Raw genomic sequence first — 25,584 nt, forward strand, 5'->3', positions numbered from 1 at the left:
TTAGAAATGTGTCATTTTTTGATTGAGTGTAACTTAAAAGTATTTTTTATTCTTAACAAATATTAGAAAACTATTTTAACTTAAAAGTATAAATCAATCCAAATAAACTCATCTAAACAAACTCTAAAACTTTTTATTTTCATAAGGGCCTAAAATTATATATTTAAATTAATTAAAAATTAAATATATTTAATATTTCATATTATAAGAACAAAATTAAAATTTATTATAATTGAGGGACCAAACAATGTTAAATTATCCTTAAATTCAAACTCAAATTTTAGATAAATAAGGTGCACGTGATTTTCTTCTGTTTTTCTGGAAAGTTAATACAGTATATATATATCAACAAAATAAAAGAAAAAATCAACTAAATTACTTCTTTTTCCAGATACGCACACACTCACATCTCTCTCGTTTAGCCCTTCGTCTTCTCTGAGATTTTAGGGTTTCGATTTCCATTCTTCTTCTGCAAATTCGAGTTCTTCTGTTGCTTCAATGGAGTTCGATGGTGGTCGAAAACGAGGAAGGCCACATGGACCTATGAATGGCAATGGTGGATTCAAGAAATCTAAGCAAGGTAACTGTTTTTGCTATACTGTTCTCTACATTTCATACTCATTTTCTAGTTTTTGTTTTAGTTGCTTCTTATTCGCTTAGTTATTTGTTTATCTATATCTGCTGTCAAATCTAGGTTTTGCTAATTCTTCTTCTCCTTTTTTTTTTTTTTGAATTTGATGGTAATACATATCACTCTTTGTTGTTTTTATTGCTTTCTAGTGGTTTTTCACTTGGTTATGATTTTTGGTGGTTTTTCCTTTGCCTTTTCATTGCTGTCATGTGTATTAATAGGGCTCATTTCGGCTTATATATTTTGTTGTCAGATGTGGTGGATGAAAATATCTAAGTAGTGGTTGTAACTTGTTAATATAGTTTGATAGAGAGAAATGCCACATCAAAGTGTTAAGTTTGAATAGTTAAATGAATTTAGATTTTGGAAGTTCTAAATCTGAGTGAGTTTCTTATAAAGTATGGTATTTAGGAGAACTTGCAAAGTCAAATTTGAATCGAATGTAGTAAAATATGTTATCATGATTGAGCTGACAAAATTTTGTTTATATGTTAGCAAGAAGGAGAACTTAATTCCTTCTTGCCCTATTGTATTTTAACCTTCCCAGAAGTTAGGAATTAGTATTTGGTTCTGTCTCTTCAGTAACTCTTGATGGAGTACCACTACATTGTGGAAGTTGCTTATAAAACATGGTCTGTTAGATGGCACTGTATTTGACTTCGAATTCTCTTGTGACCAAGTTTGTGTTGGTAAATTGCCGTGAAATATGTTCTGTGTTCACCTTTAATTGAATTAAAGTTTGAAGAGTTCATTTCATTTTTTCCCTGCGAGTTAGAAGGGTTGAAAACTTGTTAACAAGTGGAAGTTCTTGTTTCTGGAGAAAGATAAAATCTGGTCATACAATACTTCTAAGGTTTACTGGAGAAACTTAAGGAGTTAGTTGAATTTGTAATGCTTTTCATCATTGTTTATTAACTCCATGGTTTTATATTGATTACAAAAAGTAGAACTTGGCGATAATGTAAACTAGTGAAAAATGACTTATAGATATCTTTCAAATAGAAGGTTAATAACACAAATTTATCTGTAAAACAATTGATTAATGTTATGCAACAGAACTGGAGTCAATTCCAACTGGTATAGGAAGCAAATCGAAGCCGTGCACTAAATTTTTCAGGTTCTAATCTTAACTCCTCTAAAATATAAGTATTTGAAGTGTAGTTTATTATTTATTTCTAACTTCTCAAATTCTAATCAAGAGTATTTTTGTAGTTATTCCAATTATTCAAATCCATTTGGACTAATGTTTTGGTCATCTAAAGTTGTGTTACAGGGATAATAGTTGTTAAGTTCAAAACAGCTGTTGAAATGAAATGGGATGATTATGAGAAATGTTGAATTAAAAACTTGCGCAGGTTATGTAATGAAAAAACTAATTAGTGGGGTAAAACTTCTATCTCATCCGCCTTTACATAAACCAGTATAATGATTGTGCTACACTCGATCACGTTGACAAGCAAATGCAGCGCTTATGTTGCTATATAATTTTTGCGAGTAACTTCGGTGAAATTATTTAGACGAAGTGGAATATTGATGAATTGGTGAGAATTGGTGAGCCGCAATCACTATCGTTCTTGTATTCATTAATGTTACACAAGTAATTCACTGCTTCTGTGTTTGACATGCCTTCTGTTTCATGACATTCTTTCTCTTTGGGTCTTTGGATCTCAGTCTAGTATCTTAAAGCCTTCAATGCACCTTGGTTGAAGCACAATAAAGATAAACAAGGTGGATAAATGTACATGCCACTAAGTATGAATTATGAGAATCCAATAATTAGGTTCATTCTTCACTACTTTAGAGATTCTTTCATGTTGGACACAAAACTTGTGTTTTGTGATCATTCAAGTAAATTACGAGCCACTTTTACCGCCTCTCAAGAATCACTCATCTTGTGAGCAAACATGTTTTAACACATTTATATTTAGAAATATCGTTTAATTAAAAAGCCATCTCTTTGTTGCTTAAATCGAGGGGCCTACAATTCATGGGCGAAGTAGTGTGCTTCACTTAAGTGTCCACTTCAAAGTTCAATCAATGAGGCGCAAAGTGATTCCTATGAGAAACAATCTCTTCTTTGGATATTTTGAGGAGTTGGATTAATATCTACGTCATTGTATGTAAGATGTTGAAATTAATTATTTTAACTGAATTTAGTTATTCTAGAACTTAATTCATGTTTGTGTGGTACTTTTTTTTTGGTTAATCATGTGCTTCATGGTAAAGAAGCGTGTGCTTTACTCCCCCCTTTTTGCTTCAAGCCCCATGAACCTTGTTGCGTGTGCCGTGTGGTGCTTTTCACTTTTTTAAAAACTGAGAAATAGTGTTTTATAAGTCTTCCCAGAATCACCAAAGTTTTAAGAGGTCTAGTGTTTACTTTATCCTGTAGAATGTCAAAATGTCTGATGTAGCTTTCATGTTTGATTAAAAGTGTCTCAAGCATGTTCAAGATGACAAAATCTTGAACCTTCTCAGAAATGATCATCCTTCTCAGTCGACTTCACTAGCTGCCTCCCAACTTCTTTACATTAATGTGTTCATTCTAAACCTTTTGCTCTTGGCATAATAGATCTTGGTTTGATGATCTTGTTTCTTGGGACGTTTCTGGCTAACTAGTTAAGAGAACTACTTCTTCAAAGAGTTCTATGAATGGATGGGGTTATAACTTCAAAGGAAAAAATATGACTTTGGTTTTACTGGTACTTGTTTTTCTTTTTGATATCAACATGTTTAATCCAAAGTAATGTGATCCCTACCCGTTGGTTTGAAAGGAATAAATTCATTGGTTAAGTTGATTCTTTTAGGTACCTATTTTTTCTACAAGACTAGGCGTGATGTAACACTGCTGGTGATTTTTTTTTTGATAATTGTATCATTTTACTTTGTTCCTTGTTGAAGGTGGCCAACATATATTATAATAATGTCAAGTGACAAAACATAAAATAGTACGGATTATTCAATCATCCAAATATAACAACATAAAAATAGTATAGTATACTACTTCCTCCACCCTACCCCAACTCTTAAAGTTTGCATGGGAAGATCACAAGATTACCCTACATGGCGAAGGGAGCAGTTTTCGCTACCTCGACCACTATGTTCCAGTTTCAAAAAAAGAAGCGAGATTACTGTATGCATATTAACATCTAGGTCAAGAATTACGCCAATATAAGATAGCAGAACTACAAACATTGGTTCATATGTTTAGTTCTTCTTGATGAGTCTACTTACTAGATGAATTTACGTGGAGGTTTGAAGATTAGGATTAAGATGTTGCTCTATGGCTTTTGACCGTTCTATAGTTTCTGTTAAGAGGCATCAAAGTTAATTGTGCAAGATGATTGTGAGGTCAGACATATTTTATATGGTTGAGAATGTAGCGGGAGTGTGAGTTCAAAATAGTTATCAAGGATTTTATTGGTCAAAACCTCACAGGTGCATTTTTGGTTGGAGGCTATGTTCACATTGGATTGCATATGGCTGTTTTTTTTAAAAAGAAATGCGGCCACATGGGCTTTTTTATTAATAAAAAAGAAGTCTAAAGAAGCTGCAAAAGGGAATCATATGTCCTTTTTATGGTAGCATGGGCTGAAGTTTTTCTATTTTAATTTTTAGAAGAGCGCCATTTCATGCTGGTTATTCACTTTATATATTAAAAAGGTTATAATCTCTCTGGTAAACTTTTTGGTGCTCTCTTCTCTATCAAAAGATGAGAAAAAATCCTAAACTAGGTGGGCTTTTATGAAGTTATCCATACTTGAGTTATATTGCATATATGCCATGATTGCAAGTTTGCAGCAGTTGCGTTATATTGCATATATGCCATGTTTGCAAGTTTGCAGCAGTTTAGTCACATTGCATATATGCCATGATTGCAAGTTCGCAGCAGTTTTATGAGCTTAAAGTTTTTGTTTGAAGATGCAAGAAATCTGACAAGGTGTTTAGGGTGGAAAGATTAAGTAGGATACTGGTTAGATTAGCTGGTAACTTGTCACGAGAACTTTGATGAACAATTTAAGATTCTGCTTTTGCTACGGAGCTGGTTAAAGCATAGATGGAAGTGTATATAATAGTTGGATTTACTTGTGTTTTAGAGGGTGGTCTAAAAGCTGCTGAAATACCCCTAGTTTATCAGTGACTACATTGAGACAGAAGTAATAAGCTTTGGCTTTTTCTCTGTCTACAGGCACCAAATTTGTGAGAAGAATTTACTGGTGCCTTATTTTGGGTCTATTGAAGAGTACATGCTTGACATGAACCAGGTACCATGTTTTGATATATTTCTTCTGTGGCTGTTTTGGTGAATTATGCTGTGTGCAAAAAATTGCCCTTGATCACTTGATGCATATTTTTTTGAAAAGGAAAATGTTACCAAATTCTTGTAAGTTAGATGATTGTTATACTCATGGGTAATTTTTGAAGGGGCAGGACATTCAAACTTGAAATTGTCCGTATAGGTAAAGTGCATGGTTTGGTATCTTTCAAAAGATAGAAAAAACATCAGTTTCTTGTAGTTGGCTGATTGTGTATGAGATGTTTGGTTGCTTCATGGCAATAAGATTTATATCTGTTTTTGTTGAACTGTTGGGAATAGAAAAATTGATAGGTGCAATTTTGAATCTTGCGTTGAACTGATGGGGAATAGAAAATCAGTTGGTGCAATTTTGAATCTTGCTGCGGAGTGTGTTTTCTCCAAGTCTGTTTTAACTGAAACATGATGATCTTGGAGATAATTTGACAATTGCGCAGAGTCAATTGTAGTGATCTGAACAGAGCTTCCCAAAAAAAGGGTAGTGATCTAAGAATAAATTATCGGATTGTATGACATTTCTGTCTTCTTTCTCCTTTTTGGTGCATTAAACATGCATGATTAATATCTGTGAAAATCTTTTCTATCTATTCTTAGAATTGCAGATATTACTGTTGTTTGGAGAATTTCCTTTCAATTGAAGTTTGTACGACTACTTCTCCACCTTAGTTTCCTTTCCATTTGGTTATTTAGACCAAAAATCAAATGGAAAGAAGTGGCATGATATACTGTAAGCTAACATAAAGTTTAAGTTGACTCTAGATCCCTTTTTTGTGGTTTGCGGGGTTAGTGGTACCGAAAGACGGTGTTAAAAATGTATATCATGCGCTGAAGAGAAGTTTGCATACAATTTTCTTTGTATTGAAATCAGTCTAAGGTAGCATTTCAATCATTTAGTGGAAATTGGTAGAGAATCCTTGCCATGTTTTCCTGTACTTCGTTATTTTTCGAATATCAAGATACTTGTGAAGTGATCTCCTTTAGACACTGGAATTGATGGGTGTATCTTTCAAAAGGTAGAAAGATTTCCTTCTAGTTGGTTGCTTGTGTATTAAGACATTTGGGTGCTTCTTAGAAATGGCCTTTGTATCAGACACCTATTCATAAGGTAGGGAGCCTCCCTTAGGTGATGAGATTTTCCTACTCGCAACGATGTGAGAGGATGCCTTCATACTTGCTTCAAATTGAAAATGCTCAAGGAGGAGCTGAAGGTGTGAAACAAGGATAACAAGGGCAATTGGAAACAGAAGGAGATTCTAAATACATTGTCTGTATTAGAGTCCATACAAGATCTGAGAGCTTAACCGTGGATGAAATGCTGCAGAAAGTTCACTTGGCAATTGAACTTCAAGAAACAGTTAAAGAATGAAGAGATAAGTCAGATAACATGGAGAGTGGTTGAAGTGTGGATAAGAACACTAAATACTTCCACAGAATGGCTACAACACATAAAAGATTCAATGCCATTGATGTCTTACAGGTAGAATGCAGCACTATCACTGACCCTGAACCTGAAGATATCAAATCACACATTCAAGACTTCAATCTCAAATTGTATAAGGAATCAAAAAGCTGGATACCTGATTTTATTGTGCAGGATGCCCCAGTTTTTTGTGGGGAGGAACAAGACAATGCAAAGGGAATTTGAGGAAGAGGAAGTCCTAAATTCTGTTAGATTGTGTGCAGGTGATAAGGTTTCTGGGTTTGATGGCTTTCCTATGTGTTTATCAATCCTACTGGGAGTTTCTGAGGGAGGATGTAATGGCTAATGAACACTATCCACCTCTTTCATTCCCACTATGTCTTTGGAAAAAGCTTTAATGCCAGTTATGTGGCCCTCATTCCTTAGAAGACTGGTGCAATGGAGCTTAGAGATTACAGACCAATCAATTTGGTTAGTGGGGTGTATAAAATCATAGCCAAAACGCTGACTGAGAGACTGATGATCAAATATAAAGTGACATTCATCAAAGGGAGACAAATAATGGATGTAGAACCCATTGCTAGTGACTGTGTGGACACTAGATTGAAAGGGGATGACCCAAGCATCATGTGCAAAACTGTAAATTGGATATAAAGAAGGCATATGGCCATGTAAATTGGGACTTCTTGCTTGGTAATCTTAGACAGATGGGGTTTGATGACATGTGGCTAAGATGGATGGTTTTTGTATTAAAGCTGTTAGGTTCTCCATACTTGTCAATGGAGAACCTTTGCCTTTTTGCTTCAGAAAGGGGACTTAGCCAGGGTGATCTCTTATTGCCTTTCCTTCTCATCATAGCCATGGAGGGCCTTAATAGTATGATGAGGAGAGCCATTAGCAATAGCCTGGATTAAGGGCTTTAAAGTCTGTAATAGGACATGAGAAAAGATGGAAGTCTGCCAGTTGCTCTATGCAGATGATACAATGGTCTTTTGTGAAGCAAAGGCAGAATAGATTACCTTTATCAGGGTCATTCTGATTGTTTTTGAAGCAGTGCCTGGGAAAAACAGCCTCTTTCCCATCAAAGTTGTGAATCAGATTAACGTAAGGGCTGGGCATAAATATCGAAAAAGCGAAAAATCGGACCAGATCAAAGACAATTAACAACATTCAGAAAGTCAAAGACAGATATATTGCAACCTTTTACTTTTGGTTTAAAGAATCTTGTAAGCAAAACATTAGTAGATTCCTTGGGCTCTTTGCAAGTAATCTAGGGTCTTTTAGCAAATTTTTGAAAGTTTTTAGCATGTCCTTAATGCTGATCAATACAACTTCACGATTTTCAAAAAAAGAAAATAATTGCAAATATTTTGTTCTTATTTGAGGAATTTCCCCTTCAACTGTGGTTTGCACCGTTCAATTCATTTCAATTTCCTTGTGATTCAGTTATTTAAAACAAAAATTGAGTGGAATCGATAGGCTGTGCCTGCTACACTAAATTTATTTTCTTCTGTTATTATTGAGTACGTTATGAACGTTGGAACTAGTACGAACTGTGGTTTTGTTGTTATTCATTATAAAAGGATGTGTTTGGTGATATGTATGAGAGAATTACATTGTTAAGACTGATGGATGAGGAATCCTTAGATCTTAAAACTAGCAGACCACATCACATAGTTTGGTTACCTTGTATAAAATCCAGCATAGTTGTTATGTTTGGTCCTTTTTGCTGTTTCTAAATGATACCCGCGTAAGTTATAAGGAAATCTTTGTATTATTTTATGCAGGATAGAATGTGAAATAATAATGTGTATCAGTAATAAATGGATTGAATTTACAAAATGATATGAATACCCTTTGTCACTTCACACTTAAAATTAAACAAACTCTTTCTATATATAAAAATGAAAACACATACATTAAATTATACAATATACTAATTTTTAATCCAACAAACCAAACATTCATTAAGAACTAATCCTTGCATTGTAATCCCTGCATAACTAATCTTTGCATAACTAATTCCTGCCTAATTGATCCTTGCATAACTAATCCCTGCATACTTTGTGTTTGGACCAAACCACTCCTAATTAGATTGTATTGAAGGTGTTAAAACTTATAAATCTCCCTTTTCAAGTTGGAAGTCTTACATAGTTGGACGAATAATCAGTATAATATGTGTTGATCTCGGATATGGAGATGTAGATTTGTGGAGAGAAGTGCAAGATTGATTGTTAAGTTTTTTGGGGATAGTGTTCCAGCTTATGGTTACAGAAACAGTGTTCATCTGTTTTGATGTTCTATTACATTGATGCTCTGAAGATTACATCTGTCTTGCTACAGAGAAACTATCATAATGGGTGATGAATTCTGTTTAGTTATTTCATGCAGTACTACATTTACTAGAGATTTGGAATGAGAATGCATTACTAGAAACTTCGGATGATGGTGCATTCACAGGGACTTGGAATGAGGGATACATTCATAGATACTATGTGAAAAAATGTGACCCTGTTATTGCCTGTTGGTGGAAAATGACCATAGACGTGATGATTGGCATTTTGCTATAAAGGTGTCAGTGGATCGCTCCTGCTTTTGGTTCATGGGTAGAGATTTGTCTCGAGGAATAAATTTTGGATGTTGGATCTTGAGTCTCTTCTTTTGTTTGAGGTGATATGAACAGATGACTTTTCAAGGAGATGAGTTGTCAATGACAAAACTTCAATGCCTGTTGTTGCAAGGTGTTCTCTTTCCGTCCGCATGGGACTAACCTAGAGCCACTTAATTTATACCAAGATGGTTATTTTTCTGATTTCTTGCTGCCTGTGGATGTTGATGGTTGTTCCACTGTAAAGTTAGTTTTATGAAAAGAGAAATCCATATCCATTCCATTTGAGTAAAAGTTCCCAACGGGAAATTTCTTTTTTTTTTCCCTCTTTTTTTTGGTTTGGGTTGTGGTGATTTAAATTAGATATAGTCAAGCTTTTCAAGCATTTTGATCTGAGAATTGTCCTTTTAAATACTTTATGCTGTAAATATTTGCCGTTTTCAGTTTCTAGTGTCTATTTCTTAGTTCAAGATCCCTCTTTACAGTCTTACTAACTGGAATCAAAGCATTAGTAGATTTGTTCCGCCCAAATAGGCTAAATTGCTAAATATTGCTGATCCTTAAATGATGTCATAAGAAATGAACTTATGTTTGATGCTCAACGATGTCTTGGGAAATCATCTTTCAGAGATTTAGCTAGGAAAATTGCTAGAAGATAATTGTTCACTTAATTTTATTGTTTTGTGTTTCTTGTCAAAAGCTTGCAGTAGTGAATACACAATGAGTGGATTTCAAGAAGTATGCGTGGATATTTGGTGCTTATCTAATTAAAAAGCTGTTTGATCACCTTTGGTTCATGTGATATTATTCTGTTGATTCCTATCAACTTTCTTATCCAATTAATAAGCAAGGGTTGGGCAATCTCAAATATGACTCGCAAAAGCATTCTAGGACTCATAATTTGAGTAGTAATGTGCACTTACCCTTATAGTAGGTGACCTATTGAGGTTTGGCTGATCTCGATATGTGCTGTTCTTTCTGGTTTATAATGTTCCAGAGCTTGGATTTGGCCATTTTAGTTGGATGACCATGTTTTTTCATGACAACAAATGGGTTTGTTTGGAATGTTTTTATTTGATGCCTTAATCAGGAATTTAACAAACAGAGCTGTTATTGATTTAGGCTTTTGCTGTTATTGATCTTCTGCTGATAAGTTCGATCCTAATGGTTCATGATGCAACTTTGTTTTTTTCCAAATTTATAGTTGTTTAATGTGTTGATTTAATTCTTCTGCAGTTTTTCGGGATGTCCATTTGGTGAAGGATGCCACTTCTTGCATTATGTGCCTGGAGGCCTTAAAGCTGTGACTCAGATGCTTGGTAGCAACCCAGCGCTTCCAGCAGCTCCTAGGAATTCAATAGCTCCACCATCTTTCCCTGATGGATCATCTTCTCTAGCTGTTAAGACTCGTCTATGCACCAAATTCAACACTGCTGAAGGTTGCAAATTTGGTGACAAATGTCGTTTTGCACACGGGGATTGGGAGCTTGGCAGGCCAGCAGCTCCATTGCATGAGGAGTCCCATGGTATGTTCCAGATGCATGGAAGGTATGGTAGTCGACCAGAGACCAATCCTACTGGCCTTGGAGCAGCTGCCAGCTTTGGGTCCTCTGCGACTGCTAAGATTAGTGTAGATGCCTCTCTTGCTGGACGTATTATTGGGAAAGGTGGCGTCAACTCAAAGCAAATCTGTCGTATGACCGGAGCCAAATTCTCCATTAGGGATCATGAGTCAGATCCTAACTTGAGGAACATAGAACTTGAAGGTACAATTGATCAGATTGAACAAGCTAGTCGAATGGTTCGTGAGCTTATTCAGAGTGTTACAACATCAGCAGGACCCCCGATGAAGAACACCAGCTCATCCGTAACAAGTAACTATAAAACAAAAATTTGTGAGAACTTCACCAAGAGTTCGTGCACTTTTGGAGAGAAGTGCCACTTTGCACATGGAGCAGAAGAATTGCGTAAGTCAGGTCTGTGAGCTTTGCTGTATTTTACTGTTAGGGAGCATATCTCCCCCTATGGCTGTTATCTCTTTTTCTTTGGGTTTGTGAAAATAGTAGATAAGGTGTTTTTGCCATTAGAATATCTCGGTTTTGAGGCATTTATTTGTTGAGATCCTTAATGTGCTCGATATCTCTCTTGGGTTCGTTATTTATCATGTTTGCTGTTCCTTAGATCATAACCTATCTACTAGTGTTGATATGGATTTTAAAGTTCAGTCGGAACTTTGCCAATCCGGAACAAATATGTGATGTGTGTTATTCTCTTGCTTATATCAACCCAGACTGCTGGAAAATTATCTCAGCCGCTTCGTCATGTTTCAAACCTTTATTTACAGATGCATTGTTTGCTATTTACTACGTTTTATGGAAAGCATGGGATTGGGAACAGATGAGAAAGCATACATCTGATCGAATTAGATCAGTGAAAGTCTTAACACCAGACTCAAAATACATAATTATTTTTCTCAATAACTTTTTTTGGCTTTATCAAAATACTTGGTGCCTCTCCATTGTTTCTTTCAACTATCAATCATTCAAAATACTTCGTATGTTCTTTGAGAAATAATAATTAATGATGAGATTAAAATAGAAAAAAGTGATCTTTTTTTGATATAAACATAGGCTTCTACAATTTTAAACTTTTAAAAAAAGATTCTACAAAGATTGCTTGTATGTTATTTTTTCAGATCTCTTAAAAGATAAATATGTAGTGTTTCTTTTGTCCCTAATTACTTATTCACTTTTTCTTTTTTAGTTGTTTCTAATTACTTGTCAATTTTGACAAATCAAGAAATGATAATTTTTTTATATCTATTATACCCTCAATTAATTACTTTGAAAAATATAAAATTTCTTGAAAATCTTTAATTTTTAATGCACCTACGTCGTAATTAATAGAAGTAAAATGATAAACTCACTATGTTAATAATTGTTTACTTAATAAATGTGTCAATTCAAAAGTCGATAAGTAATTAGAGACAGGGGATTACTTGTTAAAAAGACGTAAAGTAGCAACAAATTTGGTAAACGGTACAAAATGAGTTGAGCGACTCTCAAAGTATGAAGGAGGATACATATGAGTGGTTCATTTTATTTTCTTATGGAAAAATCCTTTTGGCCAGAAAATTTGGCCAAAATGATATTTTATCTATATTATTTTACCTTTTAAAATATTTTTTACCCTTTTAACTTTAATATCTTTTAATTAAAAAATTAAAAAAAGATCAGTTTATTTTAAAATTAAAAAAAATATCATAAACTTCTTAAATTTTTGGCCAAATTTTCTGGCCATTTAGCATTACTCTTTTCTTATTTCCTTCCAATACAATTCATCATTTTTGTGACTCTCCGTAGGCTTTAACAAATTTGGTGTCTTTCGCGTTTTATTCAAATCCCCAATTGTAACATTCCTTTTCTACTTCGGAACGCACCCTTCTTAGTGATTTATAAAGATTAATGCACGTTCACATCTTCTTAATCCAAAATGGTTGGGAAAGGAAACGTTTTTTTTTTATATATATTTATACATGAATAAGGTAATTATAGGTAATTTATTTAATTGCATTAATAAAAAATAAATAACATTTTAAACTAAAATAATTAGAGTCTACCGTCTATAACTTAATTTTTTCTGTGACGGGGTTGATAATTCGGGTCACTTCAGCAAGATAAAGGAGTGAGAGAATGCCCTTAACTTTTAGTTTCAGATCTAATCTAAATTAGAAGAAAAATCTGCACTTTCCCTTTGTTTTATATTACTTTCTTTTATTCTAATTTATGTTGCACACCTTTTTCATAAAAAAATGATTCCTTTTTATAATTAAAAATAATATAACTTTGTGATACTTTCTCTATTTTAATTTATGTTAAATCGTTTGATTTGGTTTTAAAATTTGTGATAAAAAACGTTTTTAATCATTTGTGTGGCGATAAATTATTTTAGTTAGGATATAAGAATAATTTTAAAGTTAAGTTGTTTTCAATTCAATTATAGAAATGTATATTGAAAAAAAGTGTGCCTTGAAATAGAGGATGTGAGAGTATTATTTTATTAATATATATACTTAAATGGGATGTTATTAAATATTATTTGTTTTACATTATAAATTTCAATATGTTTTTCTCTCTTATAAAAACATGGGTATCTAGTCAAAGACCATGTAAAATGACACTCAAATCACTATAATAAATAAAGAATTAAGCGGCAATAATAAATATAAGCATTCATAACTAATCGCCTATATAAATGCCGTTAAAGAATTTAACAATTCTGAACATAATAACATTAGGCAAAATATTTTTATGATAATAAATATTGCAACTAAATAAAAATTCTATAGCCACTAAATATCTCTTTTCTGGCAGTAAATGAATATTGTCATGGTTATAATAAAAGGCTCTGGGCCACAAAAATTTTGAATAAAAAAAAAAAAAAAAAAGAATATTGTCATGGACAATGTTAACACTGAAGTTTCAAGGTACTTTGGTAGAATTTAGCAAGAAGTGACAAAACAACTAAAAATAAATATAGGCCTACATAAACAAAGACTTTCAAGTTCCAACTTGTTTATCTATTACTCAAACAAAGTCAACAAAGACTTAAGAAAGAGTAATAAAAATAGTGCCTTCAACTACAACTTGAACACAATTATTTTCTTTCATACAATGTCTTCTACTTGTACTCAAAATTGGAAGAATGATGTTTTCTTGAGTTTTAGAGGTGAAGATACGCGTAAAACTTTTGTTGGTCATCTCTACTATGCTCTAAAACAAAAAGGAATTCATACATTCAAAGATGATGAAAGATTGGAAAGAGGAAAATCAATTTCACCTGAACTTGTTAAAGCTATTGAAGAATCAAGATTTGCTATTGTTGTATTCTCTAAGAATTATGCATCATCCACTTGGTGTTTAGATGAACTTGGGAAGATCATGGAATGTAAAAAAGATTTTGGACAAACTGTGATACCTATATTCTATGATGTAGATCCATCACATGTAACTAAACAAAGTGAAAGTTTTGCTAAATCATTTGCTACACATGAGGAAAATTTGAAAGATGATGTTGAGAAGGTGTTATGCTGGAGGGATGCATTTCGTCAAGCAGGCAAAATAGCTGGATATGATTTGCCGAAAGGCTACGACGGGTAATAGTTATTATCTCAAAAAGTTGCTTTCTTTGTTGAGAAATATTTGATTTAGTTGAGATAATAACTGTTAGTTGAGTGATTATCTCAGAAATCTGCTAATCTTTTTTTTTTGTTCATGTCAGTAAGTTATACCTTAACTCCAATAGTCATTCAGTAACGTTGGCTCAATGTTATGAATGGGCCTAGACCAGTATTAGCAAAGCGGCCCAACACCGAATTAAGTGGCTATGTGTGGGATCCGGGTTGATAATAAGACTAGTGAGAGCAAAATAGGTTTATGCAAATTATGATTATGCTTAGGCAAAGACTGTGCTTCTCATCCCCAATTCTCTTGTAGTTCCCTCATCCCTTCTTCTTTATAGTTACTGTTATTGTTCGAGTTCTTCATATTGTAATTGTTTGTTTTCGTATGAATCAAAGCTTGTTAGTTTGTTCTCTCTATTGTTTGGTTGTTGAATTGAGAAAATCACTACAACCATTTTAGTGTTTTTTACACTCAAACTCTGTATTTATGTAGTATATGTACAAATAATCTATTTTAGAACTCAGTAAATAAGAAGAATTGTAGTACAAAGCTCATGAACTCAAAATCCTGGCTTCGCTCCTGCCAATAGTTAGGGCAGACTATGATTTTCAGTATCGAGGGGATTCATCATTCGTATTAGGTATTTGACGACATAGAAAATTCACACTCGAGAAAAATATTTATGTAGTTTAGAGAGTATACTGGAGATATGTTCTTAATCAACCATATTTAATAAGTTATTAGGAAAGATATTTTAAGGCTTAGTTCATCATTGACTAAATAAATAGCTTCCAAGATATGTTTGAACAACACAACTATTACTTAAATCATATGTTAAAAATACTAAAAGTAGTTATACTATTCTTATGCAATCTAAAGGAGAGAGAAAGGGTAGAACTCAAAATAAAAATATGTTGTGTTGTGTGTTGGAGTATGAGTTTTTGTCTCCTTATATGATTTTGGGCGATCCTTAATTCATTAGCTAGTTTCGTAGTTGAGTTAGGCGTAAGTTCTATAATATTCGACGTGTGAATTCAATCATTTGCAGCCTGAGGAGCAGTGAGTGCGGCAGGATAAAATGGTATTTGAAACCAGGGTGGGAGGCCCTATTAGTCTGTCTTTTCATGGGTGGTGGGCAGAGGAAAAATCCATTCATTAAACCTTTTGGAAATGGAGACGAAAAATCGGGAGAGGAACCAAAGGGAGTATGTGAACAGAGAGATGAGAAGCAATTGAACACACTATGTCCATGTCATTTTCTGATTTCTCATGGTCTCAAAAGAACTAGAAATACTAAAAGTATTAACATAACTTCCACATTAATGATTTTCTCAGGATTTTGAAAGGACTAGAAATGCTAAAATATTACGATAATGCGCACTGTTTGTGAAATCTCATTTCAAGTTGTTTTTGCAATTTCATGACAGGCATGAATCTCTTTGCATTCAGCATGTTGTTGAAGGCATACTGAGTAAATTATGTCAAGTTATTTCAACCATTGAAAATGATTTGGTGGGGATGGAATCTCGAGTGCAGGAAGTAAGTTCATTACTAAGGATGGAAACACGCAATGTTCGTTTTATTGGTATTTGGGGGATGGGCGGCATTGGTAAGACAACAATTGCAAGTGCTGTGTTTGGCAAATATTCGGGCCAATTTGAAGGTGTTTGTTTTCTTGATAATGTTGTGGAAATGCAAAGGACACGTGGACTGCAATATCTGCAAGGTGTTCTCCTCTCGAAAATCCTCAAAGTAAGTTTAACTATAGCAAGTGTGTATGAAGGCATGAGAATCATAAAGGAGAGGCTACGCTCAATGAAAGTTTTGATCATTCTTGATGATGTAAATCAAAAGGACCAATTAGAAATGTTAGTTGGAGGGCATGACTGGTTTGGTATCGGCAGTAGAATTTTGATTACAACAACAGATAAACACTTGTTACATAATCATGTGGTGGATGAAGTGTATTCAGTCAACTTGATGACTCGCGATGAAGCAATAGAGCTATTCAGCCTACACGCCTTTAAGCAAAGAATTCCAGATAAAGATTTTGAGGAGCTAATAAATCAAGTTGTACAGAATGCCGGTTTTCTCCCTTTAGCTCTGAAAATTCTAGGTTCGTCTCTCTACGGGCTAGACAAGATTGAGTGGAAATGCACAGTGGACAGACTCAAGGATATGCCAGATCATGTTCTTGCTAAGCTTAAGATAAGTTTTGATGGGCTGAGTCCTTCTGATCAGAGACTATTTCTTGATATCGGATGCTTTTATAGAGGAAAATTGAGGAGTTATGTAGAGGAAATTCTTGAGAGTTGTGATATTGGATCTACAATAAGAGTCTTGATTGAAAAGTCTCTCTTATTTGTCTCACCATATGACACAATCGAGATGCATGATTTGATACAAGAAATGGCCTGGCACATCGTGAGACTAGGTGACACAAGAAGGAGCAGAATATGGCTTCCCGAGGACATCGAGGATTTGTTTACTGGAAATTTGGTAAGATATGTCATTGTCTCATGCATATGAACTGTATGGAAGCCTTCATTCACTTTGTTGTCAGTAGTTTCTTTTGCAAACTCATGTCAATCTACTTGCAAGTATTAATCAAATTTTAGGCTATGGAAATGATTTCAGGATATAGTGTTCTTTAAAGGTTTTTCTTTTGTTTCCTTTTTTTTTAGGAGGCAGAAGCTGTGGAGGGCCTATCGATCCCAAGGGATTACATACGAAAACAGGATATATCATATTACAACATAAATGAAACATTCAGGAAAATGAAAAGATTAAGGGTGCTTGAAGTCAGAGCAACAAATTTCTGCTCTATTGATCCGATCACTCATCTTCCTAGCAGCATAAGGTGGCTTGATTGGGAAGGTTGCCCTCTAAATTCATTGCCACAGAGTTTTGAACCTTCAAAGCTTCTTCGTCTCGATATACTTGAAAGTACTACAATTCAGAAGCTCTGGTCAATTTCAAAGGTATGATTGTTACTATCGCTTTCCTTTGACATTCTTATTCCATGCTTTTTCACTCTTAATCAATCTACTTATGATAGAAGAACAACCTTTCATCATTTAAAATAGGATACCACACTTCTAAGTTTAATTTATCATTCGTATATTGTTCTTTATGACATGACCCCTAGATAGGGTTGGAGGTTGAAAATTAGAGCATAAGGTTAGTATTATTTAGTAGTATTTAGTAGTCGTATAGTTTCTTATTTTTCTATCTCTTATAGTCTCTTACTTCATTTTCCTTATATCTTGCTATTTTGCTGTCATATTTTCTTTCAACCCTGCTTCAATAGCTTTTCTTCATAGCGCCGAGGGTCTATCGGAAAACAACCTCCCTACCCCATAGAGGTAGCGGTTAGGTCTCTGTACATCTTACCTTCCCAGGCCCCATATGTGGGACTACACCGGATATGTTGTTGTTGTATATCGTTCTTTATGAGTGGTAGAGGTGTCTTATCATCTTTGCTAACATTTTTCCATTCTAAATAGGGATTGGACAAACTTAAAACTTTGTACCTCAGCTACTGTGAGAACTTGGAAGAAGTTCCAAGCTTTGATATGATGCCAAATTTAGAGAGAGTAAAGCTAGAGGGATGTAACAGTTTGAGAGAAGTCAGCCCATCTTTTGGAGTTCTCATGAAACTCACTTCAATGGAGCTAATTGATTGTCCAAGCCTCGAGAAGCTTCCAAGTTGTATTGAGATGGGATCCCTTAAGAGTCTCAAACTTTCTTGTCTTCCAAAATTAAGGGAATTGCCAGAAACCAAGGGGATGCACCGTTTATTGAGGTTAGAGCTGACTAACTGTCAATACCTTGAGAAGCTTCCAAATTTTGATCAGATGGAATCCCTTGAGACTCTCAAACTTTCTTGTCTTCCGAAAGTAACTACATTTCCGCCACCTGACGGGATGCACTGTTTACAGGACATTGTTATAGAATATGTTCCGATAGTAGAGCTTCCAGCATCAATCGGGAATCTTCGTTCCCTCAAACAACTAAGATTAAGTCATTGTAAAGATCTGGTAAGCATTCCAAACAGCTTTTGTTGTCTGAAGAATCTAAGAGCTCTTCTGATCTACAGCTGCAAAAGACTAATCTATTTGCCAGAAAAGATTGGTGACTTGAAACTGTTGAAGAAGCTAGTAGTATCTGGTACTTCAATTTCCCGGATACCACCTTCAGTTACAGATCTTGGTGAACTAAACTTCTTATCGTTCTCTCGTTGGTCTGGATACAGACAAGGTGCAACTTTTCTGTTCCCCCCTGCATCAGGTGAATCATCGTCATTGAGGGTGTTAAAACTAAATAAAAACAGGTTATGTAGTGCTGAACATTTTCAGGATGTTGGAGGTTTATCTTCTTTGGCTCACTTGGATTTGACTAGAAATGATGAGAGCACCAATCAACTCTTTCATTACTTAGACATAACATTTTGTGAGAAGCTTGCGTTGCCCGAACTTCCGCCATGTATAAAGGAGTTATATGCATGTGATCCTTTAATCTTGAAAAGCATCCCTGATTTCCTTACCAAATATTCAGAGCTCTATTCAGTGTCATTCACGCGGCATATCGAGAACAAAGGTGAACTGACTGATATGTTGCTTTTTGTCCTCCGCGTGATTAGTGTGGCATCTCAGGTATCGCCTCTTTCTTGTGATTTGTCTGCTTATCCAATTATGTTTATGTTGGAGCTTATACCGGTTTCTTTCTTGTAGTGTGAGAAAAGGCCGCCATTTAGCCTTTTCTTCCCTGGAGATATAAAATGGAAATGGTTCACTTATTATCGGAAAGAACAAACGAAAAGATTCTCCATTCAACTTGATCCACGTTGGTACGAAAGTAAATTCAAAGGATTTGTTATATGCTTTCGTGTACCATCGGTTATTGGTCAGAACCTGAAACCTTCAGATGGTAAATCACAACGAGGAAGTAGTCGTAGGTTCGGATGCACTAAGGTTACTGCTAAGTTAGTGCAAAGACATAACAGGCAAGAACATGATGTACTCCAGAAAAAATGTCTGATCGTTGCTCGCCAAACATTTTGCTCTCACGGTAGTAAATACGCCATTTGTTTTAGCTACATACCTTTTGTAGCATGTGAGAAAGGGAAGAAGCTGCTAAATGAGTATTGCTTCTTAGAGGCATCGATAGAACCAGACATTGCAACAAAATGGGGACTTCTTCTGGTGTATGAGAATAAAATTCAACAGATAGATCAATCAGCCATCGCGGTCCAATGTGATGTTGATTCTCGGAATTCTGACCTGTTTAGAGAATGTAATGATGACCAAGGCCAGAGAATAGAGGATGCTTCTGTTAAGAGAAGACGTCTTGATCTTCGTCAAGTGATGAAGGATTCGTGCTCCACCAGTATAGTTCCTGATCAACAAATGGAAACACCAAGCTCTTCTGCAGCACAAAGTTTCCAGCATAGGGAAGAGTCATGCTCTTCAGGACAGCCCCAAACTAGACAGCTCCCTTTAACTGATCCGCGAGTTGATGAAGCAATAGATGAGGATACCTCATGCATTGTAATTGAACAGCCTGATGTTTTTGAAGTCTCTCTAGATGAGCACAAAGATAATTCAATGACAACTGGTTCTGGCTGCTCTGAAGTATCCCAACAATTGGAGACACAATGCACTTCTGGACAATCTCAAACTCTCCGGCTCTTCCCCGATCATTCATGATTTAGAAATACTGATGGACCTCTTGGTTTGCTGGCCCAAAGGCAACAAATGGCAGGATGTTCAAGGTTGGGGTGAAACTTTTGGTGAAATCTTATGTTTTTCTGCATTCTGGTTGGGTGTGTCCATCTCCTTTTCTTTTGTTTTATTCTCAAGCTACTTTTAAGGGTCGTTTGGTTGGATGTATAAGACTAGTACTGAATATGGTGTATCAGTAATGTTTGCATTAGTAGTGCTGATATTATTTATGCTGAGATTATTTCTTATGGAGTGTTTGGTTTGGTGTATTAAAAATAACATACATTGCATAATTTGTAACTTTTTAAGTATGTTTACAATAATACCCTCCACAAATATGATGGAAATGAGTTGTAATACTTGCATGTTGAACACATTCTTGAAGTGTTGTAGTTACTATCCTATTACTATATGCTATTTTTCTTGTACTTTTGTTACTTCTTCTTTTGGACTGCTTTGGATAATTTCTCCTTGAGTTGAGTGTCTATCGAAAACAAGCTCTCTATCTCTGAGGTAGGGGTCAAGTTTGTGTATTCTCTACCCTCCCCGGACCCTACTTTGTGAGATTAGTATGTTGTTGTTGTTGTTCTTGTAATCTAGTTTGCCTTCATGTTTTTTAACATCAAGTTCAATATACAAGTCAACTTATATAGTCTTTCTAAATTAGCCCACTTGCAAATTATAGTTTTTCAATCACCAAAAAGAAATGCTAGCCACTAATTAAACTAAACTAATCTTTATTTGGACTTTCCTATGATCTTAGTGGCTAACCATGAAGTTGTTACATTAATCTAAAGAAGGATGTTACTTTGCTACTATAAATACCAAAAATCCCAACTCAACTATGCAATAAAAGTCTTAGTTCTATCCTTCTTTTCTTCCACAAATCAAAATGAGAAGCTTTGGAAATTTGGGGCAATTGCCTCTACTTGCATTTGCTTTGGCAATTTGCTTTGTAGCCAGCACTGTTGTTGCTGATTACTCTTATGAGTATACTTCTCATTCACCATCTTACAACTCTAAGAAAGACTACAAATCACCATCCCCATACTACAAGAAACTAGAAAAACACGTTGAACATCCTCCATCGCATTACTATTACAAGTCGCATGCACCTTCAAAACACTACTACAAGGCACCTGTTGTAGCAAAGTATTACAATCACATGCTCCTTCAAAGCACTATTACAAGTCACCTGTTGTAACAAAGTATTACAAGTCAACTGTTCCTTCGAAGCATTACTACAAGTCACCTGTGGTAGCGAAGTACTACAAGTCACCAACTCCTTCAAAGAAGTACTACAAGGCACCTGCCTCTTCAAAGAAGTACTACACGTCGCCTTTCCCTTCACAAAACTACTACAAGTCACCTTCCCCTTTAAAGCACTACTACAAATCGCCAATGCCTACAAAACACTACTACAAGTCTCCATCACCTGCAAAGTACTACAAGTCGCCTGCTCCATCGACACACTATTACTACAAGTCCCCATCCCCATCAAAATATTACAAATCACATACTCCTTCTAAATACTATAAATCGCCATCACCATTAAAATATTACAAGTCAGCAGTTTACTACAAGTCTCCTCCACCGCCACCAACTTACTATGAGAAATCACCTTCTTACTACAAGTCCCCTCCCCCTCCACCATACTACAAAGAATCTACCCCTTCCTATAAATCCCCTCCTCCACCATACTACAAAGAATCTACCACTTCATATAAATCCCCTCCCCCTCCCCCATACTATATAGAATCTACACCTTCCTATAAATCCCCTCCCCCTCCACCATACTACAAAGAATCTACCACTTCATATAAATCCCCTCCCCCTCCCCCATACTATATAGAATCTACACCTTCCTATAAATCCCCTCCCCCTCCACCATACTACAAAGAATCTACCACTTCATATAAATCCCCTCCCCCTCCCCCATACTATATAGAATCTACACCTTCCTATAAATCCCCTCCCCCTCCACCATACTACAAAGAATCTACCACTTCATATAAATCCCCTCCCCCTCCCCCATACTATATAGAATCTACACCTTCCTATAAATCCCCTCCCCCTCCACCATACTACAAAGAATCTACCACTTCATATAAATCCCCTCCCCCTCCCCCATACTATATAGAATCTACACCTTCCTATAAATCCCCTCCCCCTCCACCATACTACAAAGAATCTACCACTTCATATAAATCCCCTCCCCCTCCCCCATACTATATAGAATCTACACCTTCCTATAAATCCCCTCCCCCTCCACCATACTACAAAGAATCTACACCTTCCTATAAATCCTCTCCACCTCCACCGGAATACAACGAACAATCACCTAAAACTTACAACTCACCACCTCCGCTTAAATCCTATGAACACTCACCATCATACTACTCACCTCCACCACCCTCATCAGTCTACTAGAAATATTGATCAAACCATTTCACTATTTCTTTTGCTCTTAAATCCTTTTCTTCCTCCATAGATCAACTGGTATTTTTTTCGAGTGCTTCCCCAAAGGATTGATGTTTCTTGTTATGTGAGCTTTTGTACTAATAATTATAATATGTATTATTTTTATATAATGAGATATTCAACATTCTGGCTCAATGTATCGACCTCCTTTTAATCAGCTGAATTCTTTCCTTATAAATAAATGATGTTAATTGCATTTTTAAAAACATATATGTTTCTAGTCAATGGTTCAATATAAGGGTTTTATTAGAACAAATTATTGATTTTGATTTGCCAAACCATCGTAAGACATTTTTCTACTACACATTTTAATGAAAAGATCAGATGACAAATATGGAAAGACATAAAATGTCTAGATAGCTTATAAAATAATGTTAATAGTTCCTATAACAGTTGCCTCGCAAAAAGTTGTTTCAAAATTAAAACTAATAGAATCTTCGCTCAGATTGTTATAGAATATGTTCGATGGTAGAGCTTCTTGCGTCAATCAGAAATCTTCTTTCCATGTGTTTGGTATGAAGGAAAATATTTTCCACGTTTGATTGGTGAGTGGAAAATCTTCGCTACAAAATCTTTTCTTGGAAAATAAGTTGGTTTGTAACTTATTTTCTCATGTTTGATTGGTGAGTGGAAAATATTTTCTTGTGTTTAGTTGGTGAATGAAAAACATTTCCCAAAAACTATCTATTTTTTGGCTGGAGAGTATAAAATATTTTTCAAGAAAAAAAATTCTGACCCAAAAATCAACTCCGTCAACAGATCCGAGATTCGACCCGACACCAAAATTGGGACACGACTCTAATGACCAATTCGAGACCTAACTCTAACACCGATCCTGGACCTGACCACGAATTCGACATTCAAACTTGGAATCACACCCGACCCTGACACCTGAATCGGGACACGACCCCGATGACCGATCAGGAATCCGACCTAGGACCTGACATTAGAAGTGGAACCCAACCTCGACACCCAAAACTGGATACAACCCCGATGATCGATCTGAGATCCATACTTGACACCCGACCCAGGACCTAACCCCGCATTCCGACCAGGACCCAATAGTCAAATTTGGCTCATCCTAGAACCCTGACACCAACACCTGATCCCGATGGTTCGAGATGTTCATAGATTGGATCGATTGGGTGTTCAGTTGGTTGACTTTGTCAAAGGCGGTGTTATGGTCCATAATGGTTCAAAATCGTCTTTTCTGTCAGATGTGAAATCCAAGCACGGTCTTGATCCTAATTTGGTTGAATTGAAGGAAACGATGCTTAAGAAGTCCATTGAGGCGTTCTCTCAAAGGGTATATGGTGTGCTTCGGTATCAAGGTCGTGTGTGCGTTCCCAATGTCGATGATTTGATGATTTTTTTTAGTAGAAGCCCATAGTTGTTGATATTCCATTCACCTGGGAGCCACAAAGATGTACCTTGACTTGTGGGAGGTCTATTGGTGGAATGGGATGAAGAAGGATATTGCAGAATTTTTGGGTAACTGTTCTAATTATCAACAAGTGAAAGTTAAGCATCAAAATTCGAGAGTTTTATCCCAAGATATTAGCATTCCTACTTGGAAGTGGGAAGATTTGAATATGAACTTTATTGTGGGTTTACCCCGCACCTGGCGACAACATAACTCGATTGAGTAATTGTGGATCGTATGATGAAATCGGCTCATTTCATTCTTGCCAAGGTTTCTTATTCGATGGAGGACTGTTGATGAGTCCACGATTTGGACTCATTTAGGGATTTATTTTAATAGATTTAGCGTCCTCGAATGTATATTTTGTCTCAATAACTGATGTAAATCCTTGAATTTCAGGTATTTAGATTTAGAGACAAAGCCTGGACACTATTGAGCAAAAAGGAACAAGGGGACTGAAAGAACGAAGAAAAGAAGGTCTGAGGATCGCCTAAACCATTGGACGAGTCGTCGAATGGCCTTGGTCTCGCCTAATATTCTAGTTTGCCAAGCCCTGAAGGAGAAAATCAAGTCGGCGAGTGTAACACCCCTAAATATTAACCAAGAGTCGGATGTCGATACACCATTACTTAATTACTACAAATGTTTATTCTCATTTTGGAAACTTGAAATTTTATGATATTTGCAGACTTGCTTAACATAATTGTAATAGTAATTTAAGTTATTGTATTGGGGTATTTATGTAATTTTCTAATTGGAATTATTTATAACTTGGAAGGGAGGTGAGATATATACATATTGGGATATATGTATACTTTTGGGCAGCCAAATTTGACTTTTGGCTATATCTAGTAAGTGATAAACATCACTTTTATACTATATATTTTCACACCTCCTCTATAAGAATTGGTGTTCCTTAACTCTAAGAAAGGGGTAGAACTTCCTCTAACGATAGTACTCACAAAATTTCAAGAAAACCTTGGTCCTTTTTGCTGGAATTCGAGACACACCCTTCTCTTTGGTAAGTGATGAAATCTGTTTCTGAGCTGGGTAGTGTTTGGTATTTTATGCATATCTCGTTCTCTAGAACTTTGTTTATAGTGAATAAATATGATTTGGAAACCTAATTCGTATACCTACAAATCTTATGTTTATGTAAAACTTTAATTTAGCTGTTATAGATTCGGAATATGGGACGCAACATAGGGCAAGTTCTGTTCAGATTTTGGAATTTTAAAAACTATATGATCAACTGTTAGTGTTTTGAATATATCTTCTTGTACAAAATATATTTTGCGGTGATTCTTATTTATTAGCAACCTTAAGAGATGTTCCTACATCTTTCATGAAGAATATAAAGTCCAGTTTTTCATTTTTCCTTTTCAAATCTAAGTTGCGACTTGATGTACCAAGCTGGACAGATTCTCTGTTTTGGGAGCATAGTTGTATGTGTACATGGTAGGCTTACTTGTGATGATGATCCTATTTTACGTCAACATTATTGAGCTAATAGAAGTTAAAGAAGTTATTTAATTGTACTTTTAAGGTTATATATACTCATGTACACGTTGAGAACCTTGATACGTTGGTCGGGCTACGGTTTGAATTCTTGAAGTTTTGTCGGACTATTTCTATGCTAAAGCCCGACGTTGTGTATAAACTTGTACTTGTACTCTTGTTATCTGTTTGTATATTTGAAGGGTTATCTTGATACCTTGGTTACTTCTTGTCACGTTGTATTGTCGTATTGATATTCTCTGAAACTTTCAAGACACTTGTGTAACTCGCCCACTTGTACGGATT

General features: G+C 35.4%; 2 protein-coding genes and 1 pseudogene across 2 annotated transcripts; all 3 read left to right on the plus strand.

The window, feature by feature from the left end:
* Positions 1-361: 361 nt before the first annotated feature.
* Positions 362-11,281, plus strand: LOC102597120 (zinc finger CCCH domain-containing protein 14-like). Its single transcript, XM_006356390.2, has 3 exons — positions 362-580; positions 1,688-1,748; positions 10,208-11,281. Exons 1-3 carry the CDS (start codon positions 499-501, stop codon positions 10,953-10,955), a joined length of 891 nt encoding a protein of 296 aa, XP_006356452.1. The 5' UTR covers positions 362-498; the 3' UTR covers positions 10,956-11,281.
* A 2,276-nt stretch (positions 11,282-13,557) lies between these two features.
* LOC102597447 (TMV resistance protein N-like) lies at positions 13,558-20,251 on the plus strand. The gene is made up of 5 exons (XM_006356391.2): positions 13,558-14,126; positions 15,582-16,653; positions 16,839-17,135; positions 17,661-18,809; positions 18,888-20,251. The coding sequence occupies exons 1-5, from the start codon at positions 13,645-13,647 to the stop codon at positions 19,860-19,862; spliced, it is 3,975 nt and encodes a 1,324-aa protein (XP_006356453.1). The 5' UTR covers positions 13,558-13,644; the 3' UTR covers positions 19,863-20,251.
* Positions 20,252-20,678: 427 nt separating this feature from the next.
* LOC102601414 (extensin-3-like) lies at positions 20,679-22,307 on the plus strand (annotated as a pseudogene).
* Positions 22,308-25,584: the final 3,277 nt, after the last annotated feature.

Source organism: Solanum tuberosum, unplaced genomic scaffold (genome assembly GCF_000226075.1).
Source record: "Solanum tuberosum cultivar DM 1-3 516 R44 unplaced genomic scaffold, SolTub_3.0 scf00218, whole genome shotgun sequence".
Taxonomy (NCBI): Eukaryota; Viridiplantae; Streptophyta; class Magnoliopsida; order Solanales; family Solanaceae; genus Solanum; species Solanum tuberosum.